Source organism: Rhipicephalus sanguineus, chromosome 7 (genome assembly GCF_013339695.2).
Source record: "Rhipicephalus sanguineus isolate Rsan-2018 chromosome 7, BIME_Rsan_1.4, whole genome shotgun sequence".
Lineage (NCBI taxonomy): Eukaryota > Metazoa > Arthropoda > Arachnida > Ixodida > Ixodidae > Rhipicephalus > Rhipicephalus sanguineus.
This window is the reverse complement of record NC_051182.1, coordinates 97819810-97844992: the sequence shown is the minus strand read 5'-3', so window position 1 is coordinate 97844992 and position 25183 is coordinate 97819810. Positions and strand designations below refer to the sequence as shown.

Genomic DNA, 25183 nt, shown 5'->3' with positions numbered 1-25183 from the left:
TAGTGGGTTCTTCGCAAGTGCACTTGTATTGGTTGCCAAGGAAGCCCATAAGCGCATGATCCCTTTCCTCAGGGTCCTAATAAAGGTCTTCGCCCTCCCCCCCCCTCTCTCTCTCTCTCTCTGACGTCAACGTATGTTATACAGCATGGCGGGAGAGGGAAATAGCGACCGGGCGTCACCCAATGCAAATTACATAACTGGTGGGCCGTTTAAAGCTTCCAACCCATTACAAAGGGCCGAGCCATAATTCTTCATCGTCATCAGTCGTCGCGTCAACAAAGTACACATAATGCCTTACAGACGTGTAGCTGGTGCCTCGCTTCCCCGTAGAATGACGAATGGCTTAGTAGGTGCTTCCCAATTTCACAAAAATTGTGATTTATGGCGTCGTGGGTATCTTGCTAGTGTACTTGTATTAGTAGCCCCAAGATAGCTTACAACGGGATCTAGAAACGCCGCTCTTCCAGCTTTCGCTGCGACTGTGCTACGGTTTCAGCGCAGGCCTGGAGTTTTTTTTTCTTACTAAACTATTATGGCCGGTAGGATGCACTTGCCTCTTTTTCGAGTAGCGCTTTAACTTCAGCTCGAACCTTGTCTTGTATATACTGGTGTTCCGATAGAAGGTACGATGCGAAGGCGAGCGATGAAGCTATGGTGTCGATTCTGCACGCCAGAGGGGATGCATGCAAAAAGTGCGTTCAACGTATCTGTCATACTTAGCGAGCTGCGTCAGGACGAACAGTCGTGGGATGTATAGCTATCTTTAAAGAGGCGCCCTAACTCCCTTTCGCAAAGTCGTGCGTCCCACGACTCTCCTAAAGAGAGTCAACGTGCTTCTCGAAAGAGAGTTATACGCGTGAGAGTCACATGTGAAGCAAAGAAGAGTCAAAGGACACCTTTTTCTTCTTAGAGTGTATGGCTCGTAAATGGGTGCAAGCCGCTGTGCCGCAATGTAATGTAACTGTAGAAAAAGAGGGCAACAGGAATAAAGAGGCTGAATTCTGCCTTCTCTTGTTTATCCTAAAGTTATCGTAGATTGCGCTACGTTATGTCGTTAAGCTGTGCACCAACAACTCGCCCAACGTAATATTCCGCTAAATAATAAGATAGATGAAAGCGGTGAACTGAATGTAAATGCGTCGAGTAAATGCCCCATTCTGCAGCGCCGTTTCTCAAAGTGAATAATTTTGACCTAGCTATTTGTCAGCAGTGGTGCCCTAGTCCGCGCTGGTTGAGAAGAATTTTTATAGTGAAGGGCGTCTAGGACTCGTGCGCAAATTGCAGCGGGTTATGTATTGAATTTCCCGCAATAGTCGGTAGTGGTGCAAAGAGGGAAGCCATTCTCTCTCTCTCTCTCTCTCTCTCACACACACACACACACACACCACACACACACACACACACACACACACACACACACACACACACACACACACACACACACACACACACACTGAGAGAGAGAGAGAGAGACAGAGAGAGAGAGAGAGAGAGAGAGAGAGAGAGAGAGAGAGAGAGAGATACAGAAGAACACATGCGCGCACGAACTTCCGTGAAAGGAGGACTAAAAAAAATTCATGCTTATGTTGTTACGCTTCTGTAGCGTGCGCGCACGCACGCGCACGCACGCACGCACGCAAGTGCGCGCACGCACGCTCGTACATAAATACACAAACGCGCACAGATAAACACACACACACGCACGCACGCGCGAGCACACACACACACAGGTACGTTCTCTGACTGTGCTGCATGTGCTCTTCAATTAAGTTTACCTCGACATAACAGCGTGCTTGTCTTCCTTTCATCATTCGTGTTCAGTTTGCGTTGCGGTATTCGCCAAAAGAAAACAGATTTGCACTCAGCTTGGCCAATAATTTTTCTGGAATATACTTACCCAGCAATAATGAAGATGCAGGTGTTCGAAGACGTTATCAGTTCAAGCGGGTGTGACGTCAGAGTGCGTGAGAGTTGCCGGCCTGCAGTATGGATGGTGGATCTTGTAAATAATTGAAGTTTAAGTAATTCGCGCCTCAAGTTAAGTGCAATTAGAACGCGATCTAACGAAACCCGACTTCAGAAGTTCCCGATCTAACGAAGAAATTTCCATTCCCCGGCTGGTACCCGTAGGGTTCAGTTTTATCATCGACACGATCTAGCGGCACTAACCAAACGCGACATCACGAACTTTTGACCGAAATAAATGACTAATATAAGCGGTGACTTCTGCCTAATTTCGGCATAGACTGTTTTTTCTTAAAGGGCGCTCTTTAACGGTATCACGTTAAAACATCTAGATGGCCTAGTCACGGCCTTAGCTTTGTTCTTATGAGGCAGCGCGCATACACGGAACAACGGGCTGATCGGTTGGTAGCGCTCTTATGTAGCACATGGAGCTGGGGATCGTAATGGTTGCTTTGGTAATTTCATCACAATGCACAATCACTGCATTCGTTCTCGGTGTCTTTGCACGTCGGCACACTGGAATAGCTTTACGTGACCGTCTAGGTGACTTGCACCTACCGGACACTGAGTCCACCATGTCCGGATGGTATGGGAAGCTCCATGTCCGGGCCACCCAGGCGGATGTTTGCACGTATGACATGGGTTAGAAGCATTTTCAACAGCGCGGGAGCTTTCGCGTTTCTCTACGGTACACTTTAAATTTCGGAGGACCGAAAAATATTTTGTTTCTCGATTTTACTAACTTACCAATTTTAGGAAATAATTCGAGCGTGGTTATCACTTCGGTAAATCGTGTTTCGACTAAACATAAGCAGGTAAATAGACGCACACGCTCTATTACAGAAAGCTTGCAGCACTTGCCTTCGGCTTTTGCTTTGTTGTTCATATCTTGTTTTTCGGAGTTGAGCAGCAACTGAAGTATATCCTCCCGGTCGGGCTGTTGACACAAGTGAAGAGGAAAACATTTAAAGAGCTCAAAGAAGTTTTCAGTACTTGTATACTAGAGCGTTGTATTCGAGAACATGTCGAAGGTACTGCATCCGAAGAAATAAAAAAAAAGTTCAGCAGAAACAACCGATGATGATGATGGTAATGAGGGTGTTGTAGGCTGGCGAGATTTGCAGGCAACTTTCCTGCCCGGTTTCCTCCGTTTTTCTATACGCGATAAAGCATGATTAAACTATGAACAAATGTATATTATAAACTATGAATGAGCGCGAATATTTACACGCTGTCACACTTTAGTTGTAATGGTCCCATTTCGATTATCACTTTTTGGAATGTAACGCACTCTCGGTGTGTGAACTGTAAATTAAAACAAAAATCACCGCATCTCCACGAAGTGAATGATGATGAGTGGACGAAGCACTGGTGTCGTTCGGTGTAACCGTAAATCACCCGTGACATTGCCCACTCACGCATGTAAATGAGTGACAAAGCGGTGTACAGTTATATACAATGTAGCTTGTTGACGGCGTTGTCGCTTGGCCGCTGCTTCCCGCGCTCTCATCTCCAGGTCCGCTTGGCGTTTTTGTCGCTGAGACGCCACTTGCCGAGCCCTCAACTCCGGGGTAGCAGCTTGTTGTCGGCATTGCCGTTTTGCCGCTGCTTCCCGAGCTCTCGCCTCCAGGGTAGCTTGCTGTCTGCGTCGACATTGCCTTTCACGGGCGAGAGCGCGTTAACGTTCGTTCCCATCCATGGCAGAAAGAGAATGTGTGGTCTGGAACGCGCTTATATACCCATGTTTACTGCAGCGCCCTCTCGTGTATTTTTTTCACTGCTGCGTGCATTGTGCTGTCACAAGCTTGATTGATGGGCGCGTAATGTCGGTGTTCCTGCGGTGTTTTTGTAATTTTATTTTGTGCTTGTTCACCTTATGTTAAACGTTTTCCCAGAAGTTTGGGTTTTCGATTGTACACGAACTTTTTCACAGGTGTTTTCGGTTTCGATTGTACACGATGTTGTGCCGTGACGGACAGACATACGGCGGACGGACAAGCTTCGGCCTTAAATTGCTTCGCCCCTAATAAAAAATAGAGCCCTTCTACTACTGGGAAGGTGGGAGCCAGTGACTGCGGCTGGACGCAGTGCGGCACAGGTTTCACGTCGCTTCTGCGCCCACTCGCGCTTCTATGGGCGTTGGCGCTACCTCGATTCCCTCTCTTCTTCCTCCGGGCGAACGGCACACGTCCGCCCCATGCATAGCGAGCCCAAAGGGCAACCGATGATAACCGCGCTAGCGCGCGATCTCTGCGGCACGAGACAAAGGGGCACAACGCTTGGTGGAAAGTGCCGCCGCCGAGTATCGCGACACTTGTGAAAGAGGCTTCGGCGGTGGCGAGGGGCGCCGCAAATTGTTGTTCTACGCTTCGTTTCCTCCACGGACGCGATCCGCCAGAACCTAGAGGTATACGACTTGGCTGTAAAAACAACACCAACAAACACATTCCGTTGATGACATGCAGTGAATAATACAATTGCCTTAAAATCGAACGAGATGTGGCTGTCGACACGACAAAGACGAAAAGTATCATGCATAATCTGTAAGAATTGCTGCGCCCATTATCTACTGCAGTAAAAATGTAAACGTTGAATGCGCTGCTAGGCGTTCTAAAAAGAAAGGTCTGAGAACTTCATTGCGTAATATATACCATGTGATTTCTACCGAAGGACATCGTACATATAGAGTTTCTTCCACTCGCAGGGATTGGAGAAGCTTCTGGTAGTTTATATTTGTTTCTATTTATATTGTTTTAGTAGATGTTTTTATTGTGTGCGCCTGGGAGCGTGGTGTGTTTAGCTGAGATTTAGCCTAGGCTCGTCAGCAACCAAACTTCCTTCATTGTCAGTTTTACGGCTGCTGCCATTTTCACTGTTTCCATTGAGAAGTTTTCCATGTTGTGTCTGAATTTGGAACTCTGTTTGTTGGCCGGACATCCGATTGTGGAACAACTGCACGAACTGTCCGCTTTTATGAAACCATTTCCACAGGCGCTTGCCCATCATTGGTCGGAAGTACTGAAACCGACTCGTTAAAATGGTTGCTTTCTGGAATAATCAACCATTATTTGAATCGGTAATGACGTTCATAAGACACGCCTATACCACGGGCACTCAGAAATGCTTCAGAACGAAAGATAATTGAAGATTCCGTTATCCTTGCATACGCGCATAGATTTAGCGATAATAAATTTATCATACGTCAGGGGCACGGGAGTAGATTGAATATAATAAAGGTGACGACATGAACCATGTTTTGACTGCTTGCGCAATTTTTTCGAACCACGGACGTTGTTTTTATTCCGTGCAATGAAGCTTCTGGATCATTAAAGCGTTAATGCTTTACGTTATGCATGCATTGTTGTCGCGACGCATCTGAATGGTTAGCGGGCTAAGCGATGCATAAGTAACATTGTCTTAAACGAATTCGCACGCAGGTCCAACGTCATCATTGAATACCTGACGTGAGTGCACGCACAGTGCGAAAAGATATAGTTGGTGGCTGTCAAGTCCGGTATAAAACTTCGCAGCATCTGGCATCACGTGTCCATGTAACACGGGGCCATAATACTGGTGACGTCATTTCAGTTTTCACGCTCGCGTACTTTGCCAGTGGCCTCACTTTCTTTTAAATATTGTCACGTGGTCGTGACGTCAACGAACACAGCAGTCGGCGTTTGTAGGATGAAACTGTTTATTTGGCCGAACTTGTGGCCGGAAAATGAGAACTAGAACTACAGCAATGCACGCTGTACAATGATAGCGGCGAACAGGGCGTCGTCCGTCGATCAACTGACAAGCGATCAAGCGCGTCGGCTTTTATACAGGCGCTATCGAACTTTCCAGCAATATCGCTGGTGGCGGCGTTATCTCTAGACAAAACTGGAACATTCGCGTGCGGGATGCAATCTTAACAAACCGATCTACTACAATCGCGACGCTTCTAGAACACTACTTCGCGGGCAGCGTCGAGCGTTGATAAACGTCCCTGCCGGTCAAACCCGAATACATCAAAACTAGACAAGAAGTGGGCGTGGCATTGCCCCCCTCTGAAAAAGCACCGTCCCGATGCTTATGAAAGAACATAGAAGAGAAAAAAAAAACAAAACAAAACAAGTGCATACACAAATAAATTACAATAACGAAGGAAAAAAATAGAGTCCCCAGGCTCGCTAACGCGCAAAAAACGGCTTAAGGCGCACGACATGGACGACTTCAGGTCGCGCACGGCGCCGCTGAGAGTTCGTAATGCCGTCAGGGGCAACCTCATAGTCGAGTGCGCCGAGGCGTCGAAGTACCCTGTACGGTCCGAAGTATCGTCGAAGAAGCTTCTCACTAAGTCCTCGTCGGCGTATTGGCGTCCATACCCATACACGGTCACCGGGTTGGTATTCCATGTGGCGTCGTCGAAGGTTGTAGCGGCGGCTGTCAGTCGTCTGCTGGTTCTTGATCCGTAGGCGGGCGAGCTGTCGTGCTTCTTCGGCGCGCTGTAGGTAGGTGGTCACGTCGATGTTTTCCTCGTCGGTCACGTTTGGTAGCATGGCGTCGAGCGTCGTTGCCGGGCTCCGTCCGTAGACCAACTTGTATGGCGTCATCTGCGTCGTTTCCTGTACGGCCGTGTTGTACGCGAAGGTTACGTACGGAAGGATGGCGTCCCACGTCTTGTGTTCGACGTCGACGTACATGGCCAGCATGTCGGCGATGGTCTTATTTAGACGCTCGGTGAGGCCGTTGGTCTGTGGGTGGTACGCGGTGGTGCGGCGATGGCTTGTGTGGCTGTATTCCAAGATCGCCTGAGTTAGGTCAGCCGTGAACGCCGTACCTCTGTCGGTGATGAGAACCTCTGGGGCGCCGTGTCGAAGGACGATGCTCTCAACGAAGAACTTGGCTACCTCAGCGGCACTGCCTTTGGGCAGGGCTTTTGTTTCGGCGTAGCGGGTGAGGTAGTCGGTAGCCACGACGATCCATTTATTTCCGCAAGTCGACGTTGGTAACGGCCCCAGGAGGTCCATCCCGATCTGCTGGAATGGTCGCCGAGGAGGCTCGATCGGCTGAAGGAAGCCTGCTGGTCTTGTGGGCGGTGTCTTCCGTCGCTGACAGTCTCGGCACGTCCTTACGTAGCGAGTGACGTCGGCGGCAAGGCGCGGCCGTACTTTTCGTGTACTCGTGCGAGCGTTCGGGAAAGTCCGAGGTGTCCAGCCGTCGGGTCGTCGTGCAGGGCATGCAAAATTTCTGGTCGCAGTCCCGAAGGTACAACGATAAGGTAGCTGGCTCGGGCCGGAGAGAAGTTCTTCTTTACTAGGACGTTGTTTTTCAAAGAAAATGATGCCAATCCTCGCCTGAATACTTTTGGGACAACGATGGTCCTGCCCTCTAGGTATTCCACTAAACCCTTCAGTTCAGGGTCGGCTCGCTGTCGTTCGGCGAAGTCTTCGGTACTTATGGCTCCCAAGAAGCTGTCATCATCCTGGTCGTCGGGCGTTGGTGGGTCGACGGGGGCACGAGACAAGCAGTCGGCGTCGGAGTGTTTCCTTCCGGACTTGTACACGACAGTAATGTCAAATTCTTGAAGTCTCAGGCTCCACCGTGCGAGGCGACCTGAAGGGTCCTTCAAGTTAGCTAGCCAACACAAGGCGTGATGGTCGCTCACAACTTTGAAGGGCCTGCCGTAGAGATAGGGGCGAAACTTTGACGTAGCCCAGATGATGGCGAGGCACTCCTTTTCTGTTGTGGAATAGTTGACCTCTGCTTTAGACAGCGACCGGCTAGTATAACTGATAACCCTTTCCAGTCCGCCCGCCCGCTGCACAAGGACGGCGCCGAGTCCTATGCTGCTTGCATCGGTGTGAATCTCCGTATCGGCGTATTCGTCGAAATGCGCAAGTATCGGAGGTGTCTGCAGGCGTCGTTTCAGTTCATGAAATGCTTCGACTTGCGCTGTTTGCCACCTGAATTCGACGTCGCTCTTCGTGAGCTGCGTTAGTGGCTCGGCGATCCGTGAAAAGTCTTTGACAAAGCGTCTGTAATAGGCGCACAAGCCGAGAAATCGGCGCACGGCCTTCTTGTCGGTGGGTGGCGGGAAAGCGGCGATGGCAGCTGTTTTCTGCGGGTCTGGGAGCACTCCAGTCTTGCTGATCACGTGACCCAGAAACAAGAGCTCCTCGTACGCGAAGCGGCACTTTTCTGGCTTCAGGGTGAGCCCGGAGTTCTTGATTGCTTGAAGTACGGATTGAAGTCGCTGGAGGTGTTCGTCGAAGTTCGAGGAATACACAACGACGTCGTCCAAGTAAACAAGGCAAGTCTGCCACTTCAAGCCAGCTAATACAGTATCCATGACTCGTTGGAAAGTCGCAGGTGCCGAGCAAAGACCGAAGGGCATGACCTTGAACTCGAACAGGCCATCCGGCGTTATAAAGGCGGTCTTTTCTCGGTCTCTCTCGTCGACTTCAATTTGCCAGTAGCCGGTCTTGAGGTCCATCGACGAAAAGTAATTTGCGTTGTGGAGCCGATCCAGGGTGTCGTCTATCCGTGGGAGAGGGTATACGTCCTTCTTTGTGATTTTGTTCAGGCGACGATAATCGACGCAGAAACGTAGGGTCCCATCCTTCTTCTTCACTAACACCACGGGAGACGCCCACGGGCTGTTGGACGGCTGGATGATGTCGTCGCGTAGCATTTCATCGACTTGTTTCTTAACGGCCTCCCGTTCCCGCGTCGAAACCCGGTAGGGACTCTGACGGAGTGGTCGAGCATTTTCTTCTGTTATGATGCGGTGCTTAGCAAGGGGCGTTTGTCGGACCCGCGACGACGACGAGAAACAGTCCCTGTATTCCTGCAGAAGGCGTCGAAGCTGTTGCTGTTGGCGAGCGGGAAGACTTGGGTTTACGTCGAAGGGTGGCTCAGGGATCGTCGTCGTAGCTTCGTCAGAATCTGAAAAGGCAAACGCATCGCTGACGGCCAAGATTTCTTCGATGTATGCAATCGTCGTGCCCCTGCTCAGGTGTCTGTATTCCTGGCTGAAATTCGTTAGCATCACGCTTCCTTTCCCTTCATACAGCCGAGCAATGCCTCTTGCGACGCAAATGTCACGGTCTAGCAGCAAACCCTGATCGCTCTCGATGACACCTTCGATGCATTCAGCAGTTTCGGTGCCGACGGGAATTATGATGCTGGATCTAGGAGGAATGGTGACTTGATCCTCGAGCACGTTCAGGGCATGTTGACATGGGTTCGTATCCGGTGGTGTCGCTTTCTCCGACGATAGGGTTATCGACTTGGTTCTTAAGTCGATGACGGCGCCGTGGTCACTTAGGAAGTCCATTCCAAGTATCACATCCCTGGAGCAGTTTTGTAGGATTACAAAGCTCGCAGGATAAGTCCGGTTGTTGATAGTGACTCTCGCCGTGCAGACACCAATCGGCGTTATTAGATGGCCTCCAGCGGTACGGATCTCGGGGCCTTCCCAAGCAGTCCTAACTTTCTTCAGCTTTGCTGCGAACGGCCCACTGATGACGGAATAGTCGGCTCCAGTATCTACGAGAGCGGTGACGTTGTGGCCGTCGATCAGAACGTCGAGGTCGCTAGTCCGCCGTCTTGCGTTGCGGTTACGTCGCGGCGTCGGGTCACGGCTACGTCGGTTTGCACCGCTGCTTCCGCGTTGCGTCGTCAGGTCTGCTTCCGGTCGCAAAGTTTCGTCTTCGGGACGTCGACGTCGTTCGGCGTGCGGCGGGGGCTCGGAACTTCGTCGCGGTGTCGTCGTCGACGGCGGAGGATCTTCAGCATTTCGTCGTTCAGCAACCGCACCTCCATCGGTTGCTGCCCTTAGTTTTCCGGATACGGGCTAGGCGACAGGCCCCGGTTTGGGCCAGTGTACTGCCGGCGGTGCGGTGACATGTAGCGGCCGGGCGACGGTGAGCGGGAAGGTCGTGGTTCTTGCCACTGTGTGCCTGTGAGGTAGTCGTCGATGTCGCGAGGCCGTTCGCCTGGCTGCGGGCGCGGCGCGTTGACGGGGAATCCGCGTAGCCCCATCTGACGGTACTGGCAGCGGCGGTACGTGTGGCCGGCCTCCCCGCAGTGGTAGCAGAGCGGGCGGTTGTCAGGGGCACGCCAGACATCGGTCTTCCTCGGGGTGTAGCGCTGGCCGACAGGTGGGCGGTAGGGCGTCGGTGGCGGCGGCGGCGTCTGGCCGACAGGTGGACGGTAGGGCGTCGCTGGCGGCGTCTGGCGACGGTACTGCGGCGGTGTGTCGTCTTGGCGTGGGCGTGGAGGAGGAGCATGACGGCGGGCTGCAGCAGCATAGCTCATAGCTTGCGGCTGCGGCTCTGCTAGCTGAGGCGCACCGAGTGAATGCTGGATCTCCTGGCGCACGACGTCGGCGATGGAATCCACTTGAGGTTGCGACGAAGGTAGAATTTTTCGCAGCTCCTCTTGCACGATCGCTCGAATCGTCTCACGCAGGTCGGCGGATCCTAGTGCTTGAACGTCGGCGTAGCTTGTGGTCGAGAAGCTGCGGTTGTATTGCCGTGTTCGCATCTCAAGCGTTTTCTCGATTGTTGTTGCTTCGGAGACAAATTCTTCGACGGTATTCGGCGGATTCCTCATAAGTCCAGCGAAGAGCTGTTCCTTTACTCCTCGCATGAGGAAGCGGACTTTCTTGTCCTCGGGCATGGCAGGGTCAGCGTGGCGAAATAGCCGGGTCATTTCCTCTGCAAAGATGGCCACGCTTTCATTTGGAAGTTGGACCCGTGTCTCCAGCAAGGCTGCGGCCCTTTCCTTTCGGACGATGCTTGTGAACGTCTCCAGGAAAGCGCTGCGAAAGGCGTCCCAGGTTCGAAGAGTGGACTCCCGATTCTCGAACCAGGTCCTTGCTGCATCTTCCAGGTAAAAGTAGACGTGGCACAGCTTGTCCTCGGAGTCTCAGTTGTTGAACGCTGAGACCCTTTCGAAGGTCTCGAGCCAGGTTTCCGGGTCTTCGAATGACGACCCGCGGAAAGTTGGCGGCTCCTTGGGCTGCCGGAGAAGTATCGGCGCAGGCTGCACGGGGTCGGTCATCGTCGCAGCGGTCGGTGTTGGGACCTGGGTTTGCCTGGTGTTTTCGGGAAGGAGCCCGTACTCTGGCTGCAGTCCCTTCTGCCTGCGGCTTGTTCGACGATCCGGGTTTTCTTTGCCGTCGTCCTCGTCGCGGCTTGGGCTTGGGTCAGCGCTTCGCGGGGGCGTCCGGATCATGGAAGAAGCAGCACCTCCACCAGATGTCACGTGGTCGTGACGTCGACGAACACAGCAGTCGGCGTTGGTAGGATGAAACTGTTTATTTGGCCGAACTGGTGGCCGGAAAATGAGAACTAGAACTACAGCAATGCACGCTGAACAATGATAGCGGCGAACAGGGCGTCGTCCGTCGATCAACTGACAAGCGATCAAGCGCGTCGGCTTTTATACAGGCGCTATCGAACTTTCCAGCAATATCGCTGGTGGCGGCGTTATCTCTAGACAAAACTGGAACATTCGCGTGCGGGACGCAATCTTAACAAACCGATCTACTACAATCGCGACGCTTCTAGAACACTACTTCGCGGGCAGCGTCGAGCGTTGATAAACGTCCCTGCCGGTCAAACCCGAATACATCAAAACTAGACAAGAAGTGGGCGTGGCAATATGACGAGAAATAAGTGCAGCTGTGTGAGCAACCCCTGAGAAGGTTTACTTGTATGATATATCTGAACAGAATAGACAACATACCTCGGGATTCGCTCTTCTGTGATTGATGATGGGAATCATCCGGTCAAGCATCTCGTCAGATGGCAACTGAATGAATATCGAGCGCAGTCTGCAGAGAAGCTTGTGCATTTTTGGACTGTCGGGGAGAAGGTCTGAAAATGACAAAAGAAAAAAAGAATTGCCGTGGCTTGCTCGGCTATGCGAGAATATACGTAGCGTTAGCAAAAGTTGAGCAGATTATTCTGAGCTTTCCAGATTGTCTAGGATTATTAGCCTTCTTCTGTTCATTCTTCGTACGCTGAACCGCTAATTGCCAGGCAACTACTTCGGGATCCGATGAGATAAGCTTCTCGGCTCTTCTGCGCCGTTGAGCAGCATTTGCGCTCTCCTTCTCCACGGCGTTACCCACCTGCAAACGCCAGTCAGAGGCGCTAACAAGCGGCTCCAGCGCAGTGCCAGAGGGCGACTGCAAAGCGAAGGCGAATAGCTGCGCGCGCGCCGGCGCCAGTATGTCTGCCATGGCTACGACGTCACTCCTCTCGAGTGCGCAGACCAGCAGCGGCGAGTCGCGCGCGGCGGTGGCGGAGTCCGCGCGCGCGCCGGCGCCAGTGTGCCTGCGCATGTGTTGTCCCGCCATTTTCTGTGTCCTTATTTCTTATACCGCAGTGTACCTTTGAAGAATGCCAGTGTCTGCCATGGCTACGACGCCACTCTTCCCGAACGCGCAGACCCGCAGCGGCGAGCCGCGCGCGGCGGTGGTGGAGAGCGCGTGAGATGCCGGCTCCGGTGAGTCAGCTGTGTGACATCACTGATCCTCGCGCATGCGCAGCACGGCTCATGATGATCCACGCGAAATCGGCTCCGGCTAGGCAAGTGTAGCTAACGCTACAAAAATCAAAGATGAAGTGCTGGCGCTCTTTAAAACTTTTTTGTGAGAGTTCCGCAGGTTACACTGTTCCCATCTCAACCAAGTCAGTATTGGTTATTATATGTTGCAGATTAATACATAATAATAATTGTTAGGGTCTAACGTCCCAAAACCACTATATGATTATGAGAGACACCGTAGTGGAGGGCTCCGGAAATTTCGACCACCAGGGGTTCTTTAACGTGCACCTAAATCTAAGTACACGGGCCTCAAACGTTTTCGCCTCCACCGAAAATGCAGCCGTTGCGGCCGGGATTTAATCCCACGACCTTCGGGTCAGCGGTAGAGCACGATAACCACTAGACAACCGTGGCGGGTGATGTTGCAGAATAGTCAGCAAGACGATTGAATGTAAGGAAAGATGAATACGTAAGCGGTTTGATTCATTGGTGTTCACCTTTTTATCCGTTTGAAAAGCAAAGAAAAGTTGAAAGAGTAACGCTCGATTAAACAAGCCGCTTACTCACCACTGAAGAAGCAGTTTTGAAGCGTAGCATATATACACGTATATATTGGTCACGTCCTCATGACGTCACGTAACGTGACGTTACAGGATGACGTGATCATACCGCATCGTCGCTTGTTCAAACGTGGCCCGATCACGGAGGCAGCGCAAAACAAGGCGGGTGCAGAAGGATTGCGATGACTCCGATCTTGGAGGCAGTGAAAAACCGCGTTAGTTGCAGATAACTATCCGAGGGGGGGGGAGGGAAGCGGGGAAGGATCAAAACATCGAGTGAGAAGGAAAAGAAGATGGCTTTCACCTTCGAGTCGTCTTATGCGATTGCATAAGGGAGCCTGTGAGTTTTTGGTAACTATAGGTACGACTGAGTAGCCGCTCACGTGAGTGCATGCGAGAGCATAGCCAGCGAATGCTTTGGTCACTGGGTACAATTTTGTAGGTTCTCGTTCTACATATAGCTACAAATGTACTCCTAATATAATCCTATGAAAGATGTAAACTACGTATCTTGAAAAGCCGTTTCTTGTGCCCTACTGACATGCTACCCTGATTCCGATGCGAGCGCAGGCGGTTTGGCTTGTATAACTATGCGTTTCCTATCGCTGTCTTCGGTAAAAACTGCGGTTTCTTGCACGAGAGAAAGTTAAATACGCCACATTATTTCATGCCGCATTACTTGGTATCTATTGCTTCTTCGTCAAGATGGGTGGCGGAAACAAGACAGAAGAAGAATGTTGACAACCCAGGCGCTGTCCTGTGTCGTCTAGTTGTAGGCCTTCATTTGATGTAACCAGGGAGGGGGGGTATGAGTGGGGTTGAAACCCGCGAAATTTTTCTATTTTGCTTGTACATATATAAAACGCACGTATTCGCAATGCCCACGAACTATAGGCGGCGCGCCGTGCGATTCAGGATGGCGCCCGGAGGAGGGTCAACCCGTTCGTTAGCATAGGAACAGATAGGACGTGCGGACGTGTCACCTTCACTGGATGAAGTCATCAGCTGCACTGAAATGGATATGAGACCAAAATACTTTCCCAAACCATGGAAAGTGCTAAGTGCTCACCATCTAATTATTTGCTGCGGTGTGAAAGGTTATATTTCAGCTCCATTACCGTGCATCAACGATGCTTTGCGAAATCCTGTGCGTGCTACAGAAAACTGCATGAAATAGAATTGACGTATAAACTTAACGGCACTCCGATGGAGTACGTACCGAGCCTGCCTGACGGATTTGCCGCAGTAGTAGGCCACCAGCGAGTACAGCCATCGCTGCTACACGGGACCGCATGTTACGCCGTCGTCATTACTTGTGCAATGAGGAACGCGGAGTTATGTTTTCAACGGAACACAAGCATTCAACATCCCATTCAGTGGTGCTTGTGTCACAGCCATGATCAGACTCTAGCCGTGTTCAATTCACTTCACTCGCATGTTGCAGGTTCGAGCAGCATGATCGAAACATGAATATCGAAAAGAATGCACACGTATGCTTTCCGCAACGTCGAAGTGCGAAAAATTCGTCGAACAACAATGTCGTTCGGAAGGTACCGGTGAAGTACAGGAGAAGTTAGCCGAGAGGTGTGGATTCTGGCCGTGACTGCACGTTTCATCGCTCTAACCATTTCGCTTCGCTCGTCGAGTTCGAGCGTGTTGGCGGCATGCGGTGCTCATAATTGCGCGACATGCACTGCATAAGAAAAACTATGCTCTTATTTTGATCTCGCTCAATGATATTATACATTAATACAATCAAAGTGACTTACGAGCGTGAAAGCTTATTAACTCACGAGGGGACGTGAAGTGCAACTCGCTCCTCGTCAGTTAGCAGCTGATGGTTCATCGTCGCTGTCACTCTCATTGCTTTCACAGCCTTCTACGCCCAGCGAAATATCCTCGTCGTCAAGATGGTTTCTTTCAACATCACTGCTGAAAGCAATCTGAAGAATTTCCTCCGCCGAACGACCACTCCGCGTCACCACGGTTACATTTAAGATATAGGGTGCCTTGATGCGAGTTTTGTTGCGCGTTTTGTCCAGGGTGAGGACATCTGCGGCGTCTACTGCGGCGCGGCTGCCATATTTTAGCCCGCGGCTTCTTACCGGCGTCTCACCCCTCTACGGCAGCTGCGCTGAGAGGCACGAGACGCGGGGCAAAAAATGGCATCGTGGCGGCATCAGCCCCTTCAAAGAATGGCAACACCCAAGAATGGCAACACCATAAGGGGGGCGCACACATCGAGGCACACTAATTTAAGAAAGACGTCTGGGCGCGGAGAACATTCTGTCCTCAAACCGGTCAACAAGCAAATCGCTTGCAGTGTGCTGCCACTGCTGCCACCTATCAACAAACGTACAAAAACAAGCGGCGCAGCGCTGGCTAGAGCTACAGTACACTGTACTAGAGCTGTGCACGGGCCGTATTTCCGAGCCCAAGCCCGGCCCGGGCCAGCTGACTTTGTCGAAGGCCCGCTCGAGCCCGACGGCACAGAGCTGCGAGCCCGCCCGGCCCGGCCCGACGTACGAAAACACAATCCCGGGCCCGGCCCGGCCCGGCTTTTTGAAGGTTCGCTGCGAAAAGAAAACATCGTTTTCCGGTAATTTGGCATTTTATTGAGCATATCAGATATGATCAAACGACACACGACGAACAGTCTATATTACACAGATTACAAATTACAAGTAGACGGCCTCATGCCAGCAACACTGGTGTTCGCTCGCCAAAGCCCAAAGCCGTCACGCGTATGCCCATGCAAGCGTCAGCTTACACAAAGGCGACCTACGTCGGGTCTCTGTCGCGTGCATTTTCACTCATATGGGATTTGGCCTTAAATCTAACGCGAACAGTCGCGTGGCGCCGCTCAGGTGGTGTTACTTGTCTGTTTGTCGGAGTGCAACAGAGGCAGTGCTTTACCTGCTCCCCTTTTGTTTAAAGCAGCGAATGGAAAGGAAAAACGGTAAAGGGCGGTCGCGGAAAAGGCGCTGTATGCGTGCTGGAAAACAATTCCCGCTCATTCTCTATATTTCGGGCTTGAGTCGGGCTTTGCGCCGGGCCCGAGGTGCAAATACGTCGGCGAGCCCGAGCCCGGCCCGCTGGCCGGATTGGGCTCGGGCTTTCGGGCTGCCCGGAGCCCGTGCAAACCTCTAGCGCTGGCTATGAAATAAACACGCTGTTGAAGGACGGCGTTGAGAGCGTTCGCTCCAAGAAAGGCGTGGAGCGGACGCGTCCTCGAATGACTGAAACGTCACTCGCACGATTCATAACGCGCTTTCCTGACAAAGGATAGAGGCCCTATTTTAATGTATCGCCAACTTCAGATTGCTCAGTCATAGAAAAGCACATCGCGAGCCCGCGCGACCTCCCGCGTACAATGTTATGGGATTCATGTACTACAATAAACACTAACTAATGGTATATGCAAGTAAAACAGGGTGAGTTTCAACTGAAAATGTCAGACGATAATATTTAACTAACCTACACGGTTACAGAAGACCTCGCGAAGCTGATATGTGTACGCTGTGCGCTATCATTGAAAGCGCGAGTTGCCACGTATATTCACGAAAACTTCGCGCCTCGCAAAAACGAATCAATTTTCTCGTGTCACGGATGCCCTGGTTTGTTCACTGATGCAGGGAACATGCAATGTCGTAGTGTTCCTTTCTTGTCAAAGCGTTAACACTGAGTCTAGCACAGCCGTAGTGCTGCAATTTTGTCGTCTACTAACCCTCCTCGAGAGGATGCTCCTGAATTCCGCTTGTCGGCGCGAAAGTCTATGGGCATTGCGAATAAAACGCCCGCAAGAACATACATAAAGTGTGGTTGAACCCCAACCCCCTCAAAAAAAAATTCTGGCCACCCACTGTGTACCTTGTTTGCGCTGGCAACCATGGGTATACTCCAACTCCCCAGATTTGCTACCTTATTACAGCTTCTTCGTGTTTTAAATCCGAATGCATTTCTTAGTCGGGCTATGTAAGGCATCCGGCGTTGTCCACGCGCCGGCAGGTGTTATCTCTCCGCTCTCACTCCCTCTCCCATAGCAACAGCTGCGTGCGCGCGCGCTTATCCTCGCCCCTAGCAACCGGAGCATGTGGAGCGAGAGAGTGTAGGAGAGAGTAGGTGCAGTGCTTCGCCGCTCCTTCTCTCGCCGTTCGCTCTCTCTCCTCCCTGCGCCCCACTCTCCCGTCCGCTCGCGCCTCACTCTCGACCGTTCGCTGGCTGGGCGCCTCTCAAGAACATCCGGAAATGTGTGCTCGAGACGCCGCTGTGAAACGCCAACGGCGACCACAAGGCTGAGATTATGGCCGTCAGGTACAATGACAACACAAACAGGTGCTGATGAATGTGTAAATAAATGGTTACGGTACAAATCCTCGTCTCATCAATAATTTACGCCATTAAAATTACTACGCCGTGTACTCTCGGCGCAAGAAATGCATTCGCAATTCCTCACGATTCCCTTCGGGGAGGTGGGGGCATTTTTTTCTGTTCTTGCCTTCCTGATAAGTGTTTGTTTCATTCTCCACTAGCTAATGCCAAACGCTGCACAAGAGAGTTAACTGACCATTCTACTTATCGCGATGCTAAGTCTCTTACGAATGGCTCTTCGAAAGGAACACTCACTGAGAAAGAAGAGCCCGGCGCTGCCGAACTGGCCGACGCTTTGGCGAGCCGCCTTGCACAGGGCCAGGGCGGCCTCGTTGTCCATCTGTATATCCGTGCGAGCGCCGGCAAAGAACTGCAGACCGAAATCGCAGGCCAGGTTGCAGAACGGCTGAAACCCCTCGACACAGCCGTCGGAGCCCGCGATCTTCGAGTCCAACACGCGCAAGCACTCTTCGACGCACTCGTGCATGATAGCGAAAGCCTGCAAATGACGCATCCAGAACATAAGTTAGCGTTGTTGCTCACTAAGTTATGCACTTTACTAAACGGTCCTCTAAGTACTCCGTGCTAATTTTTGTTTGCAAAAAAAACTTCCTTCTACCACTCCTTTTCGTATGGCTTACACACTTGAAGAGCCTGAATGTGACGCACATAACCTAAACAAATAAATGATGCAAGCTTTGATGAGATTAAGCCTGACCACCAGGTCCTCTGATTTCACAGGAAGCCCGAAAATAACCTATAGAGCGAGATACCTATAAAAGAAAATGAAAAACAATAAACAAATAGTAAATGCCGAAAGGACAAAAACACTGAGGGACTGTATAGGGACTGTATAGTTTCATAGTGTCACGGGGTATTGACGGGGACGAAGGCAGCAGTCGGCGTGCCCAAGAAGAAACTCTTTATTTGGCCGAACTTGTGGCCGGGAAACGGAAAGTAAAACTACAGCGATACACACTGTACACTGACAGCGGCGTCGGCCGTCGTAAATCTGGTGATCGCTGGGACCGCGCCGTCTTTTATACATCATGCATCGAACTTTCCAGCCTTACCACTGGTGGTCGTGCAAGCTCTGGAATAATCTTGACTATTCGCGTCATGTGCGCAATCTTTACAAAATGATCTACTACAATCGCGAAGCTTCTCGAACACTGCGGCGCGGTCAGCGTCGAGCGTTGCTAACCGTCCTTGCGGGCCAAGCCCGGATACATCAAAATAAAACAAGAAGCGGGCGTGGCAATAGAAACATTTTGCTTAATATGCACATAGTAGAAGAACCCGCCGTGTGCGAAATAAGCAAACGACTCACTATAGTAGGAGACTACGGTTACGTCTGTGTAGTCATGGGAGGTAAAATCATGACTCTGTAGCAAAGATACACGAACCAGAGAAAACAAACAAACGAAACACACTGCGCAGGCAAGCGGTAGCATAATCGTCTGCTCAATACAGTAAAGATATCGATGGCACAGTTGATGCCCTGGAGAAGACAAGACCGTAGGCGTTACCACGAGAGGGCCAGAGGTTGCACGTACACAGTGCAACAATTTTTCATCACTTCAAAGCTCAAGCCCCTTAACTTGTGTCGTGCTCGTACGAGAGAGAGTGAGAAACAAAGAAACTTGTAGACGCTTGAGCTTCGCCTTCAAGAGTTAGAACGCGATAGCGTGATCGGCCCCGTGCGCACCGCCTTCTCGATTGCTAGCCTCGCTTCGGTTCTCGGTGCATGCCTCAACCGTGCCGTAAGGAAACGAACGTCTGTGCGCGTAACATTGGCTGTTTCAAAATATGCCAGAATGCCTACAGCAAGTGCAGGTGCGAAGTGCCCACTACTCCATAATACCTTTTGCGATTCAGCGAAGGGCCCACTACGCAGTCCGTAAGGCAACACGCGAACCTACGTAGCTGCTCACTTTGTTGATGCTTTTGCTGATGTATGATTAAATATGTCTGAGCGCTTTGTAATGGGTGGGCCTTTAAAGCACCCGCTCGATGCGTAGTGCACATGTTTTGACGCCTGGCGTCATTGTACGCTTCTGCCACGCAACATTACATACGTTAAGGAGGCTCCTCGCAATACATGACATTTACATAGTGTTCTTTTTTTCGAAGCAGTTTCAAACCATGGCGTGGCTCTGTGGTAGAACACATGCTTGCCACGCAGAAGGGCTGGGTTCTATTCTCACTCGAACCGAAGATTTTTTTATTTATCTTATTTGCATCTTTCTTGATTTTTCGTTGACAACCAAATACGCCGGCATCGACACCGACACCGACACCGAAATTTCTGCGAAACGAGCCCTTTAACCCGATAGCGTTAAAAGGCAAGGCAGGGAGGTTAATAAGCGCCTACTCATTCGGCCACCCTACACGTGGGGAAAAGGAAACGGGCGGGCATTACATGAGACACAGGGAAAACAATTCCTGCACATTCCCCGCACTGTGGGAATCAATTCAGTGCGTACAGTCAGGCAGTAGCAGCCTATGCCGGATTTTTCGATTTCAGACAAGCGTAGGAGGTGGTTCGAGGGCTTCGTGCAAACTGAGTATTCGAGCCCATATCTTGTGCTTATCAGGCACGCCGAGTACATTGGCTTGGAAAGTGTAGCTTATGGTCCGATGTGGCGTCGGCTCTCCCGTTCGAGCATAGACGTCAGTTTCATCGCCACGAAGTGCACTTTACGGCGTGATGATGCGCGTATCATACGCAGCGGTCGCAGGGGTATTCACGCTACGCTTGACTATAGCTTGAACAGTCATAGATACGTAATGTGTGTTACACTGAGCGTTGCTGCTCGGGCGTTGTCACGATGCGCAAGTCCACCCACGCTTGCCACACACGACCGCGCCGTCGCAACGCCTAGACGAACGAGTGGCAAAACACGCGCGAAAGGCGCACCACTCCATTGAAGCGTTCTGCCCCTCTCTTGGGGGCGCTGCCTGTAGGATCGGGCAGCTATTGATTCATGCACGCTGTCAGTCGGTGACGTCACATGATGACGCTATTTCGTGACACCGTGATGACGTCACGTGATGACGCCATTATGTGACGTCACATAATGACACAACAAAGTTCAAATTAATGAAAATCACGGGTAAGGTACCCCATCACACGTAAAGTCCATTAACACATATATTTTCCCTCAAAAAAGCGAATTGCAGAGCACGTAATCAGATATTAAGGCTTTCGCCTTAATACGTGAATAACCAAATGCTTCGACCCACCTTCTTGATATTGTTTGTCTTGAAGGCAGGAACCACGATGTTTTTCAGATAGCGCCAATCGTCTCCGGACACCCTGCTGAGTCGAACTTCATTGACAGGAAGGTTTTTAGACACAAGGGCCATGATCTGCCGAAGGGAGAAACGCCAGGATGAATTAGTGCCCAAATCCGTAGCTCTCAAACATTTGTGGTAGTACACACGCGAAAAGCGATTGCAATATCTGACGACAGTCGCTAAAACGCGCAACACCATTCGCAGCAGTATCTCTTAGCGCAATGGTTGTCGTATTTGTAGTGTTGACGGCTGAATTATTTAACGTCGCATTCCGCGTGTGTTTCTCCTCAGAAAATGCTAAAGAGAACTTTCAAAGCAACACTGCTTCGCCGTTGCGATAGCAACACATTGTAATCTTACCCCAGCGCCGCCGAGGTGTCGCTTATACGAAGTAAGGCTATCAGCTAACGCTTTTGGATCCGATCTCGCGTAACTCTGCGAAACGCTGGTGTAAGGGAATACGGCCGCTCCAGGGAGAGAAGCGGCTTTCGTTGTCTGTTGTCTCAACGCGAAGCGGTGAGAACACAGCACGTAAAAGGGTATACGAGCCACTTGCTGATGGCTGCCGAGATAGTACGTGCGCCCGCGCTCGCAACCGCGCACTTATGATCAAGGTTGGCAGTTGCTGCTCGAGCAACGCAACCCCACCCCCCACCCTCCACTGGCGTCCCCTCATGCTCCTTACAAAAGACGAACGGGGCGTTTCCTCTCAGCTTGAGGAGCTATCGATAGCAGGCCTCGCACGCGGGTTGATGTTGTCGCTTGATGTTATTGATTTGGAACTTATACAGAACATGACAGCGACGGCGACGGCAAAAACTCGTCGAGAGTGCCTATATAATTGCTATTGCAATAAAAATATTGTATGGAGATTTTTGAGCCCTTAATTCCAACTCATCTCACCTGTCGTCCCGTGAAATACTGGAAGTCATTGATGAAGATACGCTTAATCAGTTCACGATCGCGCAGTACGATGCCAGGCATGGCGCCATTGTAGTATCTGTGAAGAAAAAGAACAGAGGCGAACCACGCCTAAGAAAAATTTACGGAGACACTTCAGCCCTTGCGTGGATTGAATACTAATGCATTGGGTGCGGGCTCATCTTAACTGTATCGAAGTCCGTACTATTTGAAAGCGATGCCACGATGCATTGTGACCTGAAGAGCCCACGTGGTCTTGTAACCTGGTCATTTATGGTTATTACTTGGTCACATGTCTATATCACGTAACGTGGTCACTTGGTCATGTGCTCGAGTCGGGCGATGTACACTTTTAGGGTGGGCCATGTCAATTATTTGACATGGCCCACCCTATGACATGGCCATGTCAATTAGTTGTTATGGTGCTCGACTGCTGACCCGAAGGTCGCGGCATCAAATCCCGAGAGCGGTGGCCACATTTTCGATGGAGACGAAAATGCTAGAGGCCCGTGTACCGAGATTTAGGCGCACGTTAAAAAACAAAAGTTGTCCAAATTTCCGGAGCCCTCCACTATGGCGTCCCTCATAATCGTATTATTGGGACGCAAAATCCCAAGAATTACATGTTAATTTTTTGGAGCGGTCCAGGTCTGCTTTGAGCGAGGGTCAAGGCAGTTCGGGAATTGGGTGCTTAACTAAGCCCACGTGGCGTCATTGCTTAGTCATGTGAGTTTTCTTGCCATCCGATGTTAACGCCGACTCGCGTTTCCATATCCTAAAGAGCGCAATGGCGCTACTTCGTCGCCACCGCCAGCCCATGAGGGAGATTCACGTGATCTGGGCAAGAACGTCACGTGTGACGTCAGTGGTGGAGCTACGCATCGCTGTGGACTCTGGTTCTGACAGTAGCGATGCTGGCACAAGAGTGGAACCGCCAAACGGCAGGGCGTAGCTTACTAGCCTCTTAATAGAGTGGGCCAACCAATGACTCTGGAAAAATACCGATACTCATGCAGCTCCAGGGTGAACCTTGCCTCTCGTTCAAATATTACGGCGGCGGTTTGACGTCGTTCGTGACGTTTCTACTCTATCCACGTGACGGCCACTAGAAGTTCCGCTACTGCGTTCCTCAGAATATATACGGAAAGACAAACGCCGACGCTCGCCGGACGCTCGCCGTATGCTCCGCTTCATGGGGCGCATAATGCTTCACAGTAAATGAAGTGTGAGGGTTGGCTATTTTACGCCTGTTCAATGTTGTAGTTGTGGCAGATGCGCCCACAGAAAAAAAAAAAAACGTAATGTTAATGCTTTGAAAAGGAATGATATTTAGCCTCCCATGCAGAAGGCATTTGTGTGTTTGACACTTGAACCGTCTCAATTTCTGAGTGACTGTGTAGCGTTCGCTGTGCATCACAATGTGGCTGATCGGATTTTCGGCCACCCACGAGGCCTCCGCGAGCGCGAAATGAGCGCCATGTTTCGAAAGCTGCGTAAACTGGGATAAGGTGACCCTGGCTAGCCGAAATTCGGAGAGGTGGACCTGTTATAGCTCCACCTACCCTACCCCTACCCTAACCTAACCTAACCTAACCTAACCTAACCTAACCTAACCTAACCATAACCAATAATTTATTCACCGAAACATCGATAAACCTGCCTTAGGCACTGCGCCCCTTGTTCGATAAACATTTATTTCAAATAATATTCACTAGACATTTTTTGCATTTGCATTCACCAATGTACCATACCCACCAAGTTTCTGATCGGTGCGTTTGTTTACAATCGCACATATTCGTGTTCCGTTCATAAGAACACTCGCTATTTTTATTCGTCATCGTGATCGCAACGTATTTATGAAAATTAAAGAAAAAAGGTATACGCCGTAATATTATTAAACTTTAACAATGACAACGCAAAGCAAGGCATAAGGAGTGAAAAGTCTTGGTGGTTTATCCCATTTCTGAAGCAGATGCATAGGTAATCTAATCAGTGAGTGAACGCATTCGCTAACTATTTTGAATGCTTACGACACAACTGCCTAATCTGTAGAAAAACGAAACATTTTGAACTTTGAGGAGAACTTCTTCTTGGCCTAGTTGGTATTGCTTACTCTGTGGAATTTTGCCGCTAGTAAAGACAACACATACAAGAAAGACACGAACACGACGACAAGGGTGGCACTTCGAACTGATTTATTTCAAGCATGAAACAGGGCGTGCATATAGATGTGACACACGCATGCGCAGAATAGCCAACAACACTGCCTAACGTATCCAACTCTCAAACAACCTAATTTCTGAAGAACGCAGCTGTATCGACGTGTCACTGGTACATTGACCACCTAACGTTTTAATGTTAACGGCTTCGAATATTTCACGTGCCCTTTGATGCTCTCTCTTATCCAGAATCCTGATCTCATGAAATCGAGGTTCACATTTGCAGACCTTGCAGTGCGCAGGAAGATGCGTAAGTTAATTTTCTTTAGATTTCAGTCATGTTCCCTGGCTTGTATATTCAGACAGCGGCCAGTCTGTCCAACATAACACTTGCCGCACGTCAGTGGGATTTGATACACAACTCCTGTCTCACATTTGGTGTAAGCAGTAGCATGTTTTACACCACAGCCTGCGGTTCCCTCACCGGAGGTGCGAGGGCAGAGGTGAGACAGCCTTCACAGAGGGCCAAGGAAACCATAGGAGCATCATACATGCCTGCCACCTTTTTGAGGTTGTGTGTTACCTTGTGGATGTAAGGAACCACCGCATGTCTTAGGGATTCGTAGCCGTGCTTGTCACCGTCGGTTTCCTGCTGCCTTTAATCTTCTGCAGGAGGGTCTCCAGCAATGACGTGAACAACGAACCAGGGAAGCCTGCCATAATGCGTCGCCTAACTTGTCTATCAAAGGCAGCATGTTCTGCCTGGATTCCGCGCTAATGAAATCATGCGTTCACTAGGTGCCTTGTCTTTACTAGCAGCAAAATGTCATACATATTGCAGGTTAACGCATACCCATGTCATGTTTCGATAAACATCTGGGGTATGCCAAAGTGTCTAGCCATTAGCCGGAGAAATGGTCTTGTTTTACTTTAAAACCACCCGCTTGCTTTACGAACGTACGTGTCGCAGTTTTTATGCTGGCTGAAACATCTGCCATTCCTTCAAGGACTGCTTGCGAGGTTAAAACTGCAACGCCTATCTCACGCAAAGTTTTGCAGGAAGCAGAATGCCGCCAGCAATGATTGATCCGTTTCCGGTAGTGCGTTGAGGGCGTAAAACTGTAGAATAACAGGCTGCTCAGTGAACAATAAAAACACGCGTGAAACCTTGCACATAAAAGCTTGCAGTCAAGTACACATCTGTAGAGAGCATTGCCACTGCAGCTGGCAGTTTTCATGACTTTTTTCAGCAATGAAAAAGCGCCTCCTTTTGATGTCTGATGTGCTATTCTTGTTTTTATCGGTGTTTCATGCTGATCGAAGTTCATAAGTCTGTACAAATAAAAAAAATATTTTTAGATT

The 25183-nt window shown here is 50.4% G+C and overlaps 1 protein-coding gene across 1 annotated transcript in view; it reads right to left on the bottom strand.

Moving 5' to 3' along the window:
• Nucleotides 1-2379: 2379 nt before the first annotated feature.
• The window catches only part of LOC119399630 (cytochrome P450 9b2), a 36054-nt gene continuing 13250 nt past the window's right edge, over nt 2380-25183 (bottom strand). The window contains exons 4-9 of the mRNA XM_049417453.1: nt 21645-21741; nt 20688-20813; nt 17697-17940; nt 11704-11834; nt 2827-2902; nt 2380-2396 (exon numbers count right to left, since the gene is read on the bottom strand). Coding sequence (XP_049273410.1) covers nt 2380-2396; nt 2827-2902; nt 11704-11834; nt 17697-17940; nt 20688-20813; nt 21645-21741 — 691 coding nt within the window. The remainder of the gene's footprint in view (nt 2397-2826; nt 2903-11703; nt 11835-17696; nt 17941-20687; nt 20814-21644; nt 21742-25183) is intronic.